This window comes from Staurois parvus, unplaced genomic scaffold, assembly GCF_062004578.1.
Source record: "Staurois parvus isolate SC_StPar_1 unplaced genomic scaffold, SC_StPar_1.0 ptg002203l, whole genome shotgun sequence".
Taxonomy (NCBI): domain Eukaryota; kingdom Metazoa; phylum Chordata; class Amphibia; order Anura; family Ranidae; genus Staurois; species Staurois parvus.
In genome coordinates, this window is record NW_028319999.1 from 54,478 (window position 1) to 75,148 (window position 20,671).

Genomic DNA, 20,671 nt, shown 5'->3' on the forward strand with positions numbered 1-20,671 from the left:
CGCTCACAGCACAAACACCGGGGTGTCACTGAGAGCCCCGGGTCCCGTTCTAACGATCAGGATCCGGGACTCCCAATTCCGGGTCACATGATTGCTGTGATAGCCTCTGAGTGGCTATCACATTGATCAGTCACTGTGCAGCCCAGCCCCCTTGTTTTTGTGTCTCTCTCTATAAATGGAGAGAGATACATTGTAACTCCCGGCATAGAGAGAAAAAAAAAGATAAATAAAATATTAAAAAATAAAAGAAAAAATATCTAGATCAAGGTTTGATCTAGTTCGGTGCCAGGGTTATTGTTTGGATCAAGGTCAAAGGTCAAGGTCAAAAGGTCAGGGTTACAAAAAAAAATTGGTGTCAGTCTCAGTGTGTTTTAGGTAAAAAAAAACAAAAAACACAAAATGCGCACTATTGTTTCTGGGCTGTACTCCGGGTACAAACAACAAATAACATACACATATATGGTATCGCCGCGATCGTCAAGAGCTGGAGAATTTATTTTGGGTTGTTCTTTGGTGGTAGGTTATGGTTGTAACAAGAAATACACAGCTAAATAAAAACAATTTTTTTATTTTACTATTTTGGCCCAGTTTTCCTTTGATAATAGAAAAATATTCAGGAGCTATCCATTACCATCTACCAGCAAATGAAAGCCCAATTTGTCCTGATAAAAACGCAGTATAATCCACCCGGATGTACAAAGTAGTTGTGATGATACGGACGGTTTTACTAACAAATGTCAACGTTGCAAAATTGTGCTTAGGCATTTGGATTTGTTTTACCCTCAGGCATGAAGGGGTTAAACTGAATTACTTGAAAATAAAAATACTTTAAAAAAAAAAAAAGTTTATTGGTTTTTCTTGCAACAATATTTACATAGAAAAAGAAATCCCACCCGCACACCACACTGGGACCACACGGGGGCCACACTGGTGAAGCATGCACTGAATGCATGGTGAGAGCACCATACTAGTGGAGGGTCGCTCAGGAACCATAGTTGGCCTCATCGAACGCCTTCCTGGCGCGCTTCAGTTCCTCATTCATGGTGAGCAGATCCTTCACTCTGGCAAACTTCCGGGGGTCCTTCCGAATCAAGAACACAATATCCTCCACCTGGACCCGCCCCTGGCGCCCGATGGACATGGCCTTGTGTGTCTAGGGAGAGATATTCAGCATCATCAATATTATACAACTACTAAAAAAGGTACAAAAAAAACGCATTCAGAAGTTTACTAAAATTTATCCCCTCGCCCTCCAGAGCATTCTGCCCCCCCCCCTTTCTGACCAGGCCATTTTTCTGTGTCACGGCGCTGCTTTACTTTACTGACAATTGCGCGGTCATGCAACACTGTACCCATATGACATTTTTTTTACATTTTCACACAAATAGAGCTTTCTTTTGGTGGTATTTAATCACAGCTGATTTTTTTTTTTTTTTTTTTTGCTAAATAAAAAAAAAAAAAAACACTGAAACTTTTGCAAAAACTCGCACTTTTCTTTGTTTCTGTTATAACATTGCACACAAATGAAATTTACATCACGTGCGGCTGGGCCTTGACGCCGAGCGGCCGCATATTTGCGTACCGTTTGAAAAACATATGTGCTGAGAGCGCGTGTCCTGTTCGCTCCCAGCATGTATGTCGGTGTCTCACGGAAAGGTCCCGATCTCCCCTTGCGATCGGGATCTTTTCATTTCCATCATTTCTACCCATTTGAGAAAGGAGGAAGTGCTACAGGAAAAAAAAAAGAAGCGCTGGGGCAATTATGAAAGGGGGGGGGGTTGTTTGGATGAATTTCTGCTTTCAAAAGACACTTTGCACTTGCAGGGCAAAGTGACAGCGTGGGGTGGGGTAGCCTCCCACCCCATTCCAACCCCTCTATATTCACCTTGTGAACGCTCACCTGCTGCAGCCAGTGACAATACCTGGCAATTCTGGGTATTATTATTATACAGTATTTATAAAGCGCCAATAGTTCGCTCAGCGCTGTACATTACAAAGGGGGACAGAACATGTGACAGAACAATACCAATACAATGAAAAACATGAGGGGATCGAGGGCCCTGCTCCTTGGAGCTTACAATCTAGGAGGGAGGGGATGGTGGCACAGGAGGAGATAGCTGTGGGGGATGGAGTGGTAGGAAGAGTGGAGGAGGTCGGCAAGTTAGCAGGGGGTGGGGTAGGCTTCCCTGAAGAGATGGGTTTTCAGGGTGCGCCTAAAGGAGAGGAGAGTAGGTGATAATCTGATGGGTTGGGGCAGGGAGTTCCAGAGGATGGGTGACACCCTGGAGAAGTCCTGGAGGCAGGCATGGGAGGAGGAGACCAAGGAACTAGAGAGAAGGAGGTCTTGTGAGGAGCGGAGTGTGCGTGTTGGGTGGTACTTGGATATTAGGTCAGTGATGTAGTTCGGGGCAGTATGGTGGACGGCTTTGTACGTCAGTGTTAGGATTTTGAATTTGATCCGTTGCGCAATCGGAAGCCAGTGGAGGGATTGGCAGAGGGGGGTGGAGGACACTGAGTGGAGGCCAGTGGAGGGATTGGCAGAGGGGGGTGGAGGACACTGAGTGGAGGGATTGGCAGAGGGGGGTGGAGGACACTGAGTGGAGGCCAGTGGAGAGATTGGCGGGGGGGGGGGGGGGGGGTGGCGCAAACAGAGCGGTTGGAAAGGTAATAAGGGAGAATGGAATTCCTCATGCGGCAGTAAAAATTGCTAAGAATTGTCACATGACCTAGGGAGTGCCATCACCCCCCCCCCCTCCCCCGATCACTAGCACTAGCTGCAACAGAGGAAGGTGCAGGGCAGGAAAATGCAAGGTAAGGAACGTATTAGAAGGGTTGGGGGGGTATCTATGCAAGGTGACAGCCTTCGTAAAAGATATCCAAAGCCAGAAACAAAAATATTGAAGCTTCTCAGTCTTGGATGTGGTGTCTGCACTAGTTTTCTTTTTTCAGGCCAAAAACATTTTTCAGCCAGTGCAGAAAATACCTGTAGATCCTTCATACTGGGAGCATGCAGTGAGCGCACCCTCAGCACATGAACAGCAGCCACACAGTGATGAATAGGTGCGGAGTGTGGGTTTTACCGCTCACCCGTTTGCTGCCTCGCATATATGTTGTCAGTCGTAAGGAGGTTAATTGTCAATTGTATGGTGGGTCTCCTCCCATATTTCTGTGTCAGCGGTGGGGTCCTCCTGGGTCTCCTCCCATATTTCTGTGTCAGCGGTGGGGTCCTCCTGGGTCTCCTCCCATATTTCTGTGTCAGCGGTGGGGTCCTCCTGGGTCTCCTACCATATTTCTGTGTCAGCAGTGGGGTCCTCCTGGGTCTCCTACCATATTTCTGTGTCAGCAGTGGGGTCCTCCTGGGTCTCCTACCATATTTCTGTGTCAGCAGTGGGGTCCTCCTGGGTCTCCCACCATATTTCTGTGTCAGCAGTGGGGTCCTCCTGGGTCTCCCACCATATTTCTGTGTCAGCAGTGAGGTCCTCCTGGGTCTCCCACCATATTTCTGTGTCAGCAGTGGGGTCCTCCTGGGTCTCCCACCATATTTCTGTGTCAGCGGTGGGGTCCTCCTGGGTCTCCCACCATATTTCTGTGTCAGCGGTGGGGTCCTCCTGGGTCTCCTCCCATATTTCTGTGTCAGTGGTGGGGTCCTCCTGGGTCTCCTCCCATATTTCTGTGTCAGCAGTGGGGTCCTCCTGGGTCTCCTCCCATATTTCTGTGTCAGCGGTGGGGTCCTCCTGGGTCTCCTCCCATATTTCTGTGTCAGCAGTGGGGTCCTCCTGGGTCTCCTCCCATATTTCTGTGTCAGCAGTGGGGTCCTCCTGGGTCTCCTACCATATTTCTGTGTCAGCAGTGAGGTCCTCCTGGGTCTCCTACCATATTTCTGTGTCAGCAGTGGGGTCCTCCTGGGTCTCTCACCATATTTCTGTGTCAGCAGTGGGGTCCTCCTGGGTCTCTCACCATATTTCTGTGTCAGCAGTGGGGTCCTCCTGGGTCTCCCACCATAGCGTCCCTTTTCATTCAGATGGTGATGTATAGTCAAGGTAGGTACTTAGGGGTTTATTTACTAAAGCTGGAGAGTGCAAAATCCGGCTCACTTCTTTATAGAAACCAATCGGCTTCTAACCTCGGCTTGATCCATTAAGCTTTGGCAAAAAAAACCTGGAAGCCCATTCTGTGCTGAAGTGAGCCGGATTTGGCACTCTTCAGCTTTATAAAAAAAATAAACCCCACAGTGACAACACGCTGTACTTTCCCTCTACAAATGTTTACTACAGTCATGGCCAAAAAGCTTGTCCCCCCCTTCATTTTTGTCCGATAACGCACCGCTTCCCCCAGAAAATTGCTGCGATTACAAATGTTTCGGCATTCTCGTGATTATTTCTTTGGTTTGTATCGGCATGACACAAAAAAGTGGAGAAACAAAAATACAAATCTGACACATTCCACGCAAAACCCCAAAAATCGACTGGAAAAAACTATTGGCACGTTCTCAAAATTGTAAGAAATAACTGCATTCCGAGTTTGTGACGCTCCTGTAATTTGTAATTAAACTCCCCCGTATCCATGACCAGGAGCTGACCATATAGAAATCACACCGACAACCAATTAAAATGGTGAAAAATGGCCTTCACCTTTCTGTTGGGTGTCTCTGTGTGCCGCATATAGCATGGAGAAGAAAGAGAGCAGCAAAGAATTGTCTGAGGATTTGAGAACAAAAATGGTGGAAAAGCATGGACAATCTCAGGGTTACAAGTCCATCTCCAGAAATCTTAATGTTCCTGTGTCCACTGTGTGCAACATTGTCAAGAGGTTTACAGCCCATGGACCTGTAGCTGATCTCCCTGGGCGTGGAAGAAAGAGAAAGATTGGTCAAAGATTGCAATGAAGAATTGTTGGACTGGTGGATAAAGAACCTCAATCAACTTCCAGACAAATCCAAGCTGACCTGCAGGCACCGGGTACAACTGTGTCCGCTCCCACTATACGTCACCATCTGAATGAAAAGGGATGCTATGGTAGGAGGCCCAGGAGGACCTCACTGCTGACACAGAAATATGGTAGGAGACCCAGGAGGAAACCACCGCTGACACAGAAATATGGTAGGAGACCCAGGAGGACCCCACTGCTGACACAGAAATATGGTAGGAGACCCAGGAGGACCCCACTGCTGACACAGAAATATGGTAGGAGACCCAGGAGGACCCCACTGCTGACACAAATATGGTAGGAAACCCAAGAGGACCCCACTGCTGACAAAGAAATATGGTGAGAGACCCAGGAGGACCCCACTGCTGACACAGAAATATGGTGAGAGACCCAGGAGGACCCCACTGCTGACACAGAAATATGGTGGGAGACCCAGGAGGACCCCACTGCTGACACAGAAATATGGTGAGAGACCCAGGAGGACCCCACTGCTGACACAGAAATATGGTGAGAGACCCAGGAGGACCGCACTGCTGACACAGAAATATGGTAGGAGACCCAGGAGGACCCCACCGCTGACACAGAAATATGGTAGGAGACCCAGGAGGACCCCACTGCTGACACAGAAATATGGTAGGAGACCCAGGTGGACCCCACTGCTGACACGGAAATATGGAAGGAGACCCAGGTGGACCCCACTGCTGACACAGAAATATGGTGGGAGACCCAGGAGGACCCCACCGCTGACACAAATATGGTAGGAGACCCAAGAGGACCCCACTGCTGACACAGAAACATATTGGAAGTCAGATTGGAGTTTGTCAAAACTTACCTGAGGAAGACAAAATCCTTTTGGGGAAATGTGCTGTGGACAAACCAAACAAAATTCCAGCTATTTGGTAAAGCCCATCACTCTACTGTTGTCAGATAAAGCAATGAGACCTTTATAGAAAAGTCCCTCCAGTCACACATGGGGGGGGGGGGGTCACAGTCCCTCCAGTCACACATGGTGGGGGGGTCACTGATGTTTTGGGGTGGCTTTGCTGCTTCAGGCACTGGATGTCTTGGCCATGTGAATGGCATTATGAAATCTGAGAACTACCAAATAATTCTGGAGTGCAATGTAGGGCCCGGTGTCAGAAAGTTGGGTCTCCATCAGAGGTCATGGGTCTTCCAGCAGGACAATGACCCAAAGCACACGTCAAAGAGCCCCCAGAAATGGTTTCAGACAAAGCGCTGGAGAGGACTGAACTGGCCAGCAATGAGTCCAGATCTCCATCCCATAGATCTCCTGTGGAGAGATCTCAGAACATCAGTTGGGAAAAGGAACCTTCCAATCTGAGAGACCCGGAGCAGTTGGTGGAAGAAGAGCGATCCAAAATTCCAGTAGAGATGGAAGAAACTCATTGATGGTGACAGGAAGACATTGATTTCAGTGATTTTTTCCAAAGGGTGTGCTACCAAATATTACATGGAGGGTGCCAATAATTTTGTCCAGTCCATTTTGGGGGGGTTTGCGTGGAATGTGTCAGATTTGGCTTTTTGTTTTTCCACTTTTTTTGTGCCATACCGATATAAACGAAAGAAATACACATGAGAATGCCGAAACATTTGTAATTGCAGCAATTTTCTGGGTAAAATGGTGCGTTATCTGACAGAAATGTGGGGGGGGGGGGGGGGGGCAAGATTTTGGGCCATGACTGTATGTGTTTTTCCAAACTTTAGCAGAATATCAAACTAAAGTACAAAAATAAAATAAACTAGGATTTGATGTAAAGATTTCTGATATTTATACGCACAACGTGGACAATATTATACATGATTCATACCAACCATTTCAGTGATGAATTCTATCACCAGATCCTCCAGAATATCCACAGATTCTGTATACGGGTTCTGATCGTCTCCAAATCCATACATCATACAGCGCACTGCAGGAGAGAGCAGAAAGTCAGTACGGGTGACGCCGCGTCAAAGGCTGCGCCAGCAAATAAAACATTGATCATACCGGGGCAGCACAGCGGCTAAATGGTTAGCACTTCTGCCTGGCAGTACTCGGGTCGTTGGTTCGAATCCCAACCACGGCACCACCTGCCTGGAGTTTGCATGTTCTCTCTGTGCGGGTTTCCTCCGGGTACTCCGGTTTCCTCCCACACTCCAAAGACATGCTGGTAGGTGAATTGGCTCCTGTCTAAATTGTCCCTAGTATGTGTATGTATGGATGTGAGTTAGGGCCCTTAGATTGTACGCCCCTTGAGGGTTAGGGACCTCAGATTGTACGCCCCTTGAGGGTTAGGGACCTTAGATTGTACGCCCCTTGAGGGTTAGGGACCTTAGATTGTACGCCCCTTGAGGGTTAGGGACCTTAGATTGTACGCCCCTTGAGGGTCAGGGACCTTAGATTGTACGCCCCTTGAGGGTTAGGGACCTTAGATTGTACGCCCCTTGAGGGTTAGGGACCTTAGATTGTACGCCCCTTGAGGGTTAGGGACCTTAGATTGTACGCCCCTTGAGGGTTAGGGACCTTAGATTGTACGCCCCTTGAGGGTTAGGGACCTTAGATTGTACGCCCCTTGAGGGTTAGGGACCTTAGATTGTACGCCCCTTGAGGGTTAGGGACCTTAGATTGTACACCCCTTGAGGGTTAGGGACTGATGTGAGTGTACAATATATGTGTAAATTGATGGCGCTATATAAGTACCTGAAATAAATAAAATAAATAAATACTGAGCTCACCGTAAAGTGAAGATGTGCGGAGGGTAACAACTTAAAGCAACCAATCAGATTCCATTTTACCGAAGCCACATGATCAATGATTGGTATTGGCTGCTACAACTACTGCACTTTACTCCATGTCCACTTCTATTGCCCTCATAAATACAAAAGGTTTCATACAGTTCTGCTCCAGGTCCACGTTCTCAACCACCAGGCCCATGGTTCCCTTCTGTTGGGCTGCTATCACACCAGGATTGGACTGGCCTGCCGGAGGACTGGAGGATTTGTGGGGTGGGCCCCCACTTGCTGCGTCACTGAAAAAGCCACCCTTTCGTTAACCACCTCCCGTCCGGCCGCTGTATATAAACGACCAGATGGGGGCAGTGCAGGGTTTGGTGGGTGTTTATAAACGGCCTCCCCGCCCGCTGCTTGTGCATGCTTCCTAGGAGCGCGCAGCACCGCGATCTGGTGCCCGCTGTGTCCTCCAGACACAATGGAACACCGATCGTCGTACGGGACCTCTGTGTGAGTTCCTGATCATGTGATCACTGATTGGCCATCAGTGATCACATGCAGAGTAGTAAGCAAGGATGTCACTTCTGACATCATTGCTTACTGCATGTGAAAATGTGAAGCACAGAGATCACATGGTACAGGGCTATTCACAACAGCCTTGTACCATGTGACAAGCTGTGACCAATCACAGCTCACACAGTATTTCTCAATGGCTGCAGGAATGCAGCCAGAGAGAAGGAGAAATTATTGATTTTACAGCCTTTATGGGTGTAAAAGCAATCAGTGTGTAAAAAAAAAAAAATCATCACTCCCCACAAGTAGTACAGTGTCACCATGGTGACATTGTACTGCTAGGGTGACAGTATGTAAAAAAACAAAAAAAAAAAACAAATAATAATATAAAATAATAAAATAAAAATGTAAAAAAAAAATTAAAATTATAATTTTTGGTTATTTATTTTTTTTTACTAAAAAGATAATGGAATAAATTTTGGCCTAGATTTATGATGAAACATTTTTTTCAAAATTTTTGGACTTTTTGATTTACATAGCAAAAAAAATTAAAATCCCAGCGGTGAATAAATACCACCAAAATAAAGTTTTATCTGTCTCAAAAAAAATGCTAAAAAATTAATGACCGCGCAATTGTCATTCAAAGTGTGATAGTGCTGAAAGCGCGTCCGGACTGGAAGTGGGGGGGGGGAAGCGTCCGGACTGGAAGGGGGGGGGGGGGGGGGGGAAGCGTCCGGACTGGAAGGGGGGGGGGGGGAAGCGTCCGGACTGGAAGGGGGGGGGGAAGCGTCCGGACTGGAAGGGGGGGGGGAAGCGTCCGGACTGGAAGGGGGGGGGGGGGGAAGCGTCCGGACTGGAAGGGGGGGGGGGGGGAAGCGTCCAGACTGGAAGGGGGGGGGGGGAAGCGTCCAGACTGGAAGGGGGGGAGGGAAAGCGTCCGGACTGGAAGGGGGGGGGAGGGAAAGCGTCCGGACTGGAAGGGGGGGGGAGGGAAAGCGTCCGGACTGGAAGGGGGGGGGAGGGAAAGCGTCCGGACTGGAAGTGGTTGTAAACCTTCGACATGGAATATGAACAAAGCATATCCCTCTATAGTATGTACTTGTCTCAATCCAGAGCACTAAGTGTCATTGCTTTCTGCAGCCTCCTTCCTCTGCTATCAGCATAAATCACTTCTGACACCAAGAGAAAAAAAGGTGACGGGGGAGGGACCTCCAGAAAATTGACAGCCTCAGCTCTGTTCCTTAAATCAGCTCTCAGAGCTCTCCTCACTGAGATCTTCAGTTTGTAGTTTCAGCTCTCCAACCCCCTTTTTTCTGAACTCTCAGACAAGCTTTATCAATTCTGGACTTTGAACGGATGTAGAGCAGAGAATAATGCAGATAAACAGGTACAACTTATGTAGGAGGATTTGTTTCATCTCTGGGTATCACCTGAGGCCAGTCACTGCACTGGGTAGGTGTAAGGATTTACAACCACTTTAATGAAAGCACGTGGCATGATCTCACTCCGTGGACAGATCGATCTGCACCTGACGGATCTGAAATAGTTCAACCACTGATGGACCATAGAAAGGGCGGGACTATTCCACTAGAACCAAAGATTTGAGAGGCTTATCTTCTCTGGGGGCCCAATATCTTACTAACACCAATGATTTGGGGCTATTCTCCTCTGGGGCCACAATCCCACTGGCACCAATGATTTGGGGGCTATTCTACCTTGGATCCCCGATCTTGCTGACACCAAGGTTTGCAGAACTAAGCATCCTGGGGTTCCCCATTCTACAGACACCAATGATTTTGGGGAAGGGGTGGGAGGAGGTCTCTTCTCCCCTGGAGCCCCGATTTCACTGACACCAATGAACTACAGAGCTAATCTCCCTGAGGACCACGATCCTGTTGGTACTAATCATTTGGAAGTATTCTCTATTGGGGGCCACAATCCCACTGGCACCAATGATTTAGGGGTCTGTTCTCCCTTGGATCCCTGATCTTGCTGACACCAAGGTTTGAAGAACTAAGCACCCTGGGATTCCCCATTCTATAGACAACAAAGATTTTAGGGAGGGGGTGGGGTCTATTCTCCCCTGGAGCCCTGATTTCACGGACACCAATGGACTACAGAGCTATTCAACCTGAGGACCATAATCCTATTGGCACTAATGATTGGGAAGTATTCTTCACTGGGGGCCACAATCCCACTGAGACCAATGATATGAGGGCTAATGTCCCCTAGGGGGGCCATAATCCAACTGGCACCAACAATTTGGGTAGACTACTCTCCCTTTTAATACATAGTTTGGATTCAGATACTTCTATCATACGGGTATAAATGTACCGGGCCCTGGTATCACCAAGGTTGAGAACCACTGCTCTAGGCAGCCAACGTTGGGTGCTGGTTCCAGATGTTGCTCCATCCTCTTCCTCCGCCGGTTTATATTCCTTCATCTGGCTAAAAACGTCACTCTGACACTGAATGGAGGCCAGTGGAGGGATTGGCAGAGAGGGGTGGACACTGAATAAAGGCCAGTGGAGGGATTGGCAGAGAGGGGTGGACACTGATTGGAGGCCAGTGGAGGGATTGGAGGCCAATGGAGGGATTGGCAGAGAGGGGTGGAGGACACTGATTGGAGGCCAGTGGAGGGATTGGCAGAAAGGGGTGGAGGACACTGACTGTAGGCCAGTGGAGGGATTGGCGGTGAGGGGTGGACACTGAATGGAGTCCAGTGGAGGGATTGGCAGAGGACACTGACTAGAGGCCCAGTGAAGGGATTGGCAGAAAGGGGTGGAGGACACTGATTGGAGGCCAGTGGAGGGATTGGCGGAGAGGGGTGGACACTGAATGGAGTCCAGTGGAGGGATTGGCAGAGGACACTGATTGGAGGCCAGTGGAGGGATTGGCAGAGGACACTGACTGGAGGCCAGTGGAGGGATTGGCAGAGAGGGGTAGACACTGTTTGGAGGCCAGTGGAGGGATTGGAGGCCAATGGAGGGATTGGCAGAGAGGGGTGGAGGACACTGAGTGGAGGGATTGGCGGAGAGGGGTGGACACTGAATGGAGTCCAGTGGAGGGATTGGCAGAGGACACTGACTGGAGGCCCAGTGGAGGGATTGGCAGAGGACACTGACTGGAGGCCCAGTGGAGGGATTGGCAGAGGACACTGACTGGAGGCCCAGTGGAGGGATTGGCAGAGGACACTGACTGGAGGCCCAGTGGAGGGATTGGCAGAAAGGGGTGGAGGACACTGACTGGAGGCCCAGTGGAGGGATTGGCAGAGGACACTGACTGGAGGCCCAGTGGAGGGATTGGCAGAGGACACTGACTGGAGGCCAGTGGAGGGATTGGCGGAGAGGGGTGGAGGACACTGAATGGAGGCCAGTGGAGGGATTGGCGGAGAGGGGTGGAGGACACAATTGGAGGCCAGTGGAGGGATTGGCAGAGAGGGGTGGACACTGAATGGTTGGTAAGGTGGATGAGCCTGGCAGCAGCCTTCATGATGGACTGGAAGAGGGGGGGTGGGGGGGGTGTCCTCATCCAATGAGGAGGGAGTTGCGGTAGTCAAGGCAGGAGATGACCAGGGAGTGAATTAGGAGCTTTGTGGTGTCATTGGTTAGGAAGGGGTGCATTCTGGAGATGTTGCGGAGGTTGAGGCAGCAAGCTTTGGGCAGTGATTGGGTGTGGACCCCTTCACCACTACCTCTGGGTGGGTCATGTGATTTGCGCACCCGTGTCTCCCTGTATCAGTACCTCTGCCATAGGGCGGACGGGGAGCGGTTAATGCGTGAGGACGGACCGCTGCTTTAAAATTGTTCACCTCACTGAATGTACCAACTTACACTCCTTAGAGAAGAGCCTCTTCCGCCTGCCGAGTCCTCCTTCCGCTCCTCCTGCCGTTTCGTCATTCTCCTCCTCAAACTGGAAAAGCAGAACGTTAGAGCGGACCGTCACCATCTCAATCAACATTGTAATCCTTTTGCAGCTAGCGTTAGTAAATAAATAGAAACGCAGGAGGTGGTATCAAAACATTTCTAGACTAGTTTTGTAACACGCCAACAGATGGCAGCACAAGGTCGCATGCACAGTCACAGGGAGCACCAACCTTCACAAGTCAGTGTGCCAAAAGACATCGTCCTGAGTACATCGGGAGCTTGGCAACCAGGGGTGTGGAAATTTAAAAAAAAACAAAAAACTACTTGTCCAGGGACTAAATTAGTGCCCCAATCCACTTGTCCTTCATGACAATCTACTTGTCCTGATAAAAACCGTATTTAAAGTCTGCTTTAAGTAATGTCTGGGGCTTTTAACCGCCTCCCGCCCGCCATATAGTCCAATGACGGGTGCAAGGCGCTTCTCTCGTTCTGGGAGGACGTCATATGATGTCATGTCATAGTCTCACTGCGCATGTGCGGCTCAGGGAGCGTGCAGCGCGGCGATCGGCGGTGCGCTGTATCCCTCGGACACAGCAAATCACCGATCACGGAAGGAGCAGAAGATGTCGGCTCGGTCATGTGATCAGCTGTGTCTGATCACAGCTGATCACATGTAAACAGGGAAATGCTACTTATCGGCATTTCTCTACTCACGAGCCGTCACACTGACAGAGGAGAGGAGAGTCGGTAATCAGCATTCCTCGGAGGGGACATCTACACTGATCATCAGAGCACTGATGATCAGTGTAGCCCCATCAGTGCCACCTGTCAGTGTCCATCAGTGCCAGCTCTTAGTGCTCATCCATGCCACCTGTCAGTGCACATCAATGCCACATATCAGTGCCCATCTGAGCTGCCTTTCAGTGTCACCCATTAGTGCCAGTCAGTGCCACCTATCAATGCTAATCAGTGCCGCCTAACAGTGCTGCCAGTCAGTGCCACCTAACAGTGCAATATATCACTGCTGCCTTTCAGTGCCCATCATTGATGCCTGTCAATGCCCATCAGTGCCAACTACCAGTGCCCATCAGTGCAGCCTCATTAGCACACATCAGTCAAGGAGAAAAATCACTTATTTACAAAATTTTATAACGAAAACTAAGAAAAAAAATTTTTTTTCCAAAATTTTCAGTGGTTTTTGGTTTAAGAAAAAATAAAAAATCCACGAGGTGATTAAATACCACCAAAATAAAGCTCTATCTGTCACAAAAAAATGATAAAAATTTCATATGGGTACAGTGTTGCATGACCGCGCAATTGTCATTTAAAGTGCGACAGCGCTGAAAGCTGGAAATTGGCCTGGGCAGGAAGGGGGTAGAAGTGCCCCGTAGGCAGGAAGGGGGTAGAAGTGCCCCGTAGGCAGGAAGGGGGTAGAAGTGCCCCGTAGGCAGGAAGGGGGTAGAAGTGTCCTGTAGGCAGGAAGGGGGTAGAAGTGCCCCGTAGGCAGGAAGGGGGTAGAAGTGCCCCGTAGGCAGGAAGGGGGTAGAAGTGTCCTGTAGGCAGGAAGGGGGTAGAAGTGTCCTGTAGGCAGGAAGGAGGTAGAAGTGTCCTGTAGGCAGGAAGGAGGTAGAAGTGTCCTGTAGGCAGGAAGGAGGTAGAAGTGTCCTGTAGGCAGGAAGGAGGTAGAAGTGTCCGGTAGGCAGGAAGGGGGTAGAAGTGTCCGGTAGGCAGGAAGGAGGTAGAAGTGTCCGCTAGGCAGGAAGGGGGTAGAAGTGTCCGGTAGGCAGGAAGGGGGTAGAAGTGTCCTGTAGGCAGGAAGGGGGTAGAAGTGTCCGGTAGGCAGGAAGGGGGTAGAAGTGTCCGCTAGGCAGGAAGGAGGTAGAAGTGTCCGCTAGGCAGGAAGGGGGTAGAAGTGTCCGGTAGGCAGGAAGGGGGTAGAAGTGCCCGGTAGGCAGGAAGGGGCTAGAAGTGCCCCGTAGGCAGGAAGGGGCTAGAAGTGCCCCGTAGGCAGGAAGGGGCTAGAAGTGCCCCGTAGGCAGGAAGGGGGTAGAAGTGCCCCGTAGGCAGGAAGGGGGTAGAAGTGCCCCGTAGGCAGGAAGGGGGTAGAAGTGCCCCGTAGGCAGGAAGGGGGTAGAAGTGCCCCGTAGGCAGGAAGGGGGTAGAAGTGTCCGGTAGGCAGGAAGGGGGTAGAAGTGTCCTGTAGGCAGGAAGGGGGTAGAAGTGTATTGTAGGCAGGAAGGGGGTAGAAATGCCCTGTAGGCAGGAAGGGGGTAGAAGTGCCAGGTAGGCAGGAAGGGGGTAGAAGCGTCCTGTAGGCAGGAAGGGGGTAGAAGCGCCCTGTAGGCAGGAAGGGGGTAGAAGCGCCCTGTAGGCAGGAAGGGGGTAGAAGCGCCCTGTAGGCAGGAAGGGGGTAGAAGTGCCCTGTAGGCAGGAAGGGGGTAGAAGTGTCCTGTAGGCAGGAAGAGGGTACAAGTGCCCGGTAGGCAGGAAGGGGGTAGAAGTGCCCGGTAGGCAGGAAGGGGGTACAAGTGCCCGGTAGGCAGGAAGGGGGTACAAGTGCCCGGTAGGCAGGAAGGGGGTACAAGTGCCCGGTAGGCAGGAAGGGGGTACAAGTGCCCGGTAGGCAGGAAGGGGGTACAAGTGCCCGGTAGGCAGGAAGGGGGTACAAGTGCCCGGTAGGCGAGGGGTTAAAAACAAGAAGGGGCTTTATGGCGACTTAATATTTGTAACATTGCTTTGTTCATCTCCTCCTCCCTTCCCTCACCTGTCTCTAGCACCGCCCCCGGGGACTAGCAGGGAGGGGAGAGACCTTGCAGTGTAATGAGCACCGATTGGCTGCTTGTCAAGAAAGGGGAGTGTCCGGCTTATCCTTTCTGCCAGAGCCGTTTTTGCGTTTTTTGCACACATTTAAAAAACTTGTTCAAGGCCTGAAGATGACACAAAACCCCCCAAACACGATATATTTTCTGCAATCAGAGACCCTTGAGGATAAAATAGCGGTAGATCCAATTTTTTGTGACACGCGATATTATCACAAAGGTCTAGGAAATGCAAAATTCCAGTAAAAAATACACTTAAGTAAATTTTAGGGTACAAAAAGCAATAAATTATCCAATTTTTTTGTAACACATAAAAGACGAGGTTGCATCGAGCAACTTTGGTACCCGATATTTTCTATAGGTGACGTTTATAAAGCCCCTTCTAAGTCATCAGTATAGAGTATGGAGGAGGTCCGGTGCTAGAATTAGCGCTCTCATTCTGGCGTGCGTGGCGATATGTAAGGACTTTTCCAGAGCTTCCCCCATCCTCTGGAACTCTCTACCGCAGTCTATCACCTACTCTGCTCACTTTTAGGCGATCTCTGAAAACCTCTCTCTTCAGGGAAGCCTATCCTGCCCTCAGCTAATACTGGAATCTTCTACTCTTCCAACCACTCCATCCCCCACAGTTACTACCTTTTGTACCACTAGCCCCTCCCTCCTAGATTGCAAGCTCCCAGGATCAGGGCCCTCCTATCCCTCTTGTATTGAACTGTATTGTTGCTGTATTGTCTCCCGTTATATTGTAAAGTGCTGAGCAAACTGTTGGCGCCATAAATCCTGTATAATAGTAATAAATATGTGTATTGCAATGGTTTTCAGGCGTAGGCGCCCCAGCGTGTGCTTTTACATTTGTATGTGCGTACATGTGTGGGGCCTTAAAAAAGTTTGGGGGGGTCATATGCTTGGGGGTAACTTTATTATTTTTTTAAATAAAAAAAAAAAAGTTCTAAATAAAAGAAATATATTTTTTTTTAAATAATAAAAAAAATATTTTTAAATAATAAAAAAATATATTTTTTTAAATAATAAATTTTTTTTTTTTAAATATTAATTTAAAAAAATGTTTTTTTCCCCCCACCACATAGGGCACAGGTGTCAAACTGGTGGCCCTCCACCTGTTGCCAAACTACAAGTCCCATGAGGCATTGCAAGACTGACCGTTACAACCATGACTCCCAAAGGCAGAGGCATGATGGGACCGCAACAGCTGGAGGGCAGCCAGTTTGACACCTCTGACATAGGGGACAAAAAGTCCCTTTTGTGAGGATTTTTGGTGACAGGTTCTCTTTTTTTTTTTTTTTTTTTTTTTGAGACACCCAGGGTCTAAAAGACCCTGGATGTCTCCCCTGTGCTCCTCTGAATGTAATGCAGTGCACATCGCACCGCATTACATTCTTTCTCGGCCTCGATGGTCGGGAATCTGCCAACGGGGACCCGGAAGTGACGTCATATCACTTCTGGGCCAGGACAAGAAGGGTAGGGGAGCGGATGTGTCTGCTCTCCTCCCTCCCTTTACCCGCCAGCACCCACTGAACTGGTCCCGGGCCCGCAGATGGGCAAGCAGAGCCCGGGACATATAGTGGGGGGGGGGGTGGAAGGAGGCTGGCACCATAGTAGGCTGTGTGGCCAGCGCTGCCACCCAAATGCTTCCACCTGACAGATGAGCACACTGCTTGCCCGCAGCAGGGCTACCTGCCCGGCACCCAGAACTACATGCCTAGGGCGTCGGGCGATAGGAATTGAACATCCCTGACAACTGGTGCTATTCTGACCACGCGTGTTACCGCGTCTGCCATTTCATCACGGGCAGCAAGTCAGAACAAGGAGCCAACGTGAAGTTCTGCATCGCTGCCCCTTCCAGGTTCATTCATCACAGAGGAGATGGGGGAACGCACGTTCTTCCATCTCCTCTGCGAGAAGGGATCCCCGCTGTTTATGGCGATCCCTGGAGAAACAGGAGAACCCGGGAACCACCATGGGCACTGCAGGAGGAGGGGGGGCTGTACTTTACGGCGCTGTAAAAGTGGTCAGGGGTGGAGTTGTGACACCCTGGGCTTACAGGAAGTGGCATGAAGAAATATGGGCGTCGTTCACCCCACAAGAGGAGCGGCGTGGCACTGCTATGGATCTGCAAAGACTTATCACCCAGAGATGAACCTGTTTTATCCTATGTATACAAACCACATGTGACGTCAGCCCTGCCTTCTCCATATTGGAGGGTAAAGCTCACAAAAAGCAATATAAACCGAACAGAGACCCCTCCACCCAGATCTATTCCTAGCTGGAGGCCCCTCCATACATCCCATTCTCTGATATTATCATCTCACCGTCTGATCTTCATCCTCATCCGCCATCTTTACTCTCCCTTTGGCTCGCCTACTTCCGGGAGTACCAACATGGAGCCCACTTTGATGACACCATGTGATCAGCTTTTCTGCCTTGCGAACATAGGCTGCTTCGTGTCATGTGATTTGTAGTGGCCGCGCGGACGTGTGGGTGTACCAACATGGCTCCGATTCCTCCGCCCACTACCATTTTAGTACGACCGGATGGCTGGGAGAGGCTTATGTCACGTGCCTGTCAGGGGCGGTGCCTGTTTTTTGAGTAACAAGATGGCACTGGTTGTTGTCCGGAGCTCTGGGAGGAGTGGGAGGGGCCCCCGGGTTGGGGGACGCGCAGGCGCCGAGTTTGAATTCTCAACCGCTGTGTGGAGGCTGAGAGCGGCTGGTGAGTATGGAGCCGGGATGGGAGGAGTACGGGGCTGGGTCCAGGAGCTGACACTCGAATGGTAATAGAGCTATAGAGTACAGGGCTGGGCCCAGGAGCTGACACTCTAGGGGTAACCGGACTGGTGAGTACAGTGCTGGACCTAGGAGCTGACACTCTAGGGGGTGGGTGAGTACAGTGCTGGACCCAGGAGCTGACACTGTTACCATGGCCATTGAGTGGGTGAGCATAGTGCGTGGCCCAGGAGCAGTGCTGGACTCAGGAGCTGACACTCTAGTTCTGGTGAGTATAATGATGAACCCAGAAGACAGGTACCAAGGATACAGAGAGGATGAGCACAGTCTTGGGCCCAGGAGCTGACACTTTAACACAACCAGAGCTGGGGATGGGTGAGTACAGTGCTGGACCCAGGAGCTGACACTCTTGTGCTGGTGAGTACAGTGCTGGACCCATGAGCTGACACTCTAGCAGTATAGGGCTGGTGAGTACAGTGCTGGACCCAGGAGCTGACACTCTAGCAGTATAGGGCTGGTGAGTACAGTGCTGGACTCAGGAGCTTACACTCTAGTGCTGGGTGAGTACAGTGCTGGACCCAGGAGCTGACACTCTAGCAGTACAGTGCTGGACCCAGGAGCTGACACTCTAGGGATAACCGGACTGGTGAGTACAGTGCTGGCCTGGGAGCTGACACTCTAGGGGTAACAGGGCTGGGGGTGGGTGAGTACAGTGCTGGACCCAGGAGCTGACACTAGTGCTGGTGAGTACAGTACTGGACCCAGGAGCTGACACTCTTGTGCTGGTGAGTACAGTGCTGGACCCAGGAGCTGACATTCTGGCAGTATAGGGCTGGTGAGTACAGTGCTGGACCCAGGAGCTGACACTCTAGTGCTGGTGAGTACAGTGCTGGACCGAGGAGCTGACACTCTAGCAGTACAGTGCTGGCCTGGGAGCTGACACTCTAGGGGTAACAGGGCTGGGGGTGGGTGAGTACAGTGCTGGACCCAGGAGCTGACACTAGTGCTGGTGAGTACAGTACTGGACCCAGGAGCTGACACTCTTGTGCTGGTGAGTACAGTGCTGGACCCAGGAGCTGACACTCTTGTGCTGGTGAGTACAGTGCTGGACCCAGGAGCTGACATTCTGGCAGTATAGGGCTGGTGAGTACAGTGCTGGACCCAGGAGCTGACACTCTAGTGCTGGTGAGTACAGTGCTGGACCGAGGAGCTGACACTCTAGCAGTACAGTGCTGGACCCAGGAGCTGACACTCTAGCAGTACAGGGCTGGTGAGTACAGTGCTGGACCCAGGAGATTGAATGGTTCCAGGAACAGAGAATGGATTAGCACAGTCCTGGGCCCAGGAGCTGACCCTCTAGTAGTCCAGGACTGGTGTAGGCTTCAGGTGTATTGGCTGTGACAGGTCTATGGGCTTCTCTCCTGGACCTGCAGGCCGCCATTATCCTGGCCGGACAACTCCGTTGGTTTCTGAGGACGCAGTGGTGTTATCCCAGAACAGACGTCCCACCTAGAGGACTCCACCCCTCACCTGTATAACAGAGACCGCCCCCAGATGGACATCACACCTGTATTCTAAACTGCAGACCATTCATAAAATGTAGACAAGTGTATTCCCGACCCTGGAGTGTTCTCCGCACAACGCTGCATGATAGGAGGAGGACCTGGTCACATGACTGTGACGGATGTCATGATTGGGCTCTCCTGATATGTAATAAACATGTGCACGCTGCTCCTTCATATGTGGGCCCCTAGATTTTGGCTGCCTGGAGCGTGGAATGGCCTGTGATTGGATAGTCGGCATCTTATAAACCACTAACCTGCCCAACGTTTTCTGTCTTTCTGACCAGGAACAATGAGGAAAAGTTCGGTCACCAACCGGCTGTCCCTGCTGCCCCTGCGGGTTCAAGACAGCAACCGAACGGGAATGGCCACCCCGCAGACGTAAGTCCCTACAGACTTCTGGGACATAAGGGGGGGAGGGTGGGTAGCCTACATTTTTTTTTCCTCCTATCCTTGTCCCCATTGAGATTTCCCCTCGCTGGTCTAGAAGTTCTACAGAAAATAAAAATCTGACAGAGGCTCTATCCCTCACTTTATTCAAAAGGAAACATTGTCTGCAGTGCAGCGACCAATTGGAATCTTTTCCATGCTGGCTGTGAATTCTTATTGGATGCACTTGGGAAGGTACTCTTTACTGAGGAGGCCACACAGGGGGTCATTTAGTGAGGGCTTTTTTTTTTTCTTTCATACACTTGTTATCCCTCTAAAGAGCGATCAGCAGTAGATCACTTTTCGAAGGTCGTTTGGCATGCGTTGAGGAGGCAGTATGTCTCCTATTTTCACTCCAAAAAGCCTGCACCAGCCACCACGTTGTATGCTGTTGTGGGGTGGCTCCATTCATTTGACTGGGAAATACCACCCCCTCAAATGTGACGGGGGGATCATGTTTGCCGTGGCATGTGTATACCTCCCCATAAAGAAAACCATACAATTTGGGGGATTTTAGGTCCTCTTCAGGCCAAAAATGTGCATTTTACTCTCTTGCTGGAGGCATAATATGGCGGCAGGACAGGTGGGACTTCATGCCCAGTCATTGCATGTATGTGTCCATGTTGTCCTGGGGTTGTGCGCTGAGAGCGCGCTCACTGCAGTCCCAGCACACTCAGTCAAGGCTTTCTGATTGGAAGCCAGCAGGGCAGGCTCCAGTCATGTGACTACTGTTAGAGCCAATCACAGCACTTCTGATACGGAAGCCACACTGCCTCCCAGCATCCAAGCCCTAAACCCCCAACAGTACAATCAGTCTGTAGATGCAGTAAAGCGTGCTTGTTATACTCACTGTGGCACCTAAGGGGTTAATCCTCCACATTGTGTAAAAAAGGCTGTTTGATCCTGTCTTCTCTGATCCTCCCGTTCTTCTACTGTCCCTAATTCATCTGCTGGTAATACAGAGCTCTAGGAGTCACACTGCACATGCTCAGTTTGGTGTGTATTGCTAGAGAGGTTTTGGGTTTTTTTGTTTTTTTTTCCCTTTGGGATGGTGCATGTGATCAGCACTGTCCAGACAGAAG

The 20,671-nt window shown here is 50.2% G+C and overlaps 1 protein-coding gene across 1 annotated transcript; it reads right to left on the bottom strand.

Annotated features, from left to right (window-relative positions):
• Positions 1 to 832: 832 nt before the first annotated feature.
• On the bottom strand, positions 833 to 17,335 carry TAF13 (TATA-box binding protein associated factor 13). The gene is made up of 4 exons (XM_089665464.1): positions 17,185 to 17,335; positions 12,003 to 12,081; positions 6,760 to 6,857; positions 833 to 1,153 (listed from the first exon to the last, which is right to left on the bottom strand). The coding sequence occupies exons 1-4, from the start codon at positions 17,209 to 17,211 to the stop codon at positions 983 to 985; spliced, it is 375 nt and encodes a 124-aa protein (XP_089521590.1). The 5' UTR covers positions 17,212 to 17,335; the 3' UTR covers positions 833 to 982.
• Between the last annotated feature and the right edge of the window lie 3,336 nt (positions 17,336 to 20,671).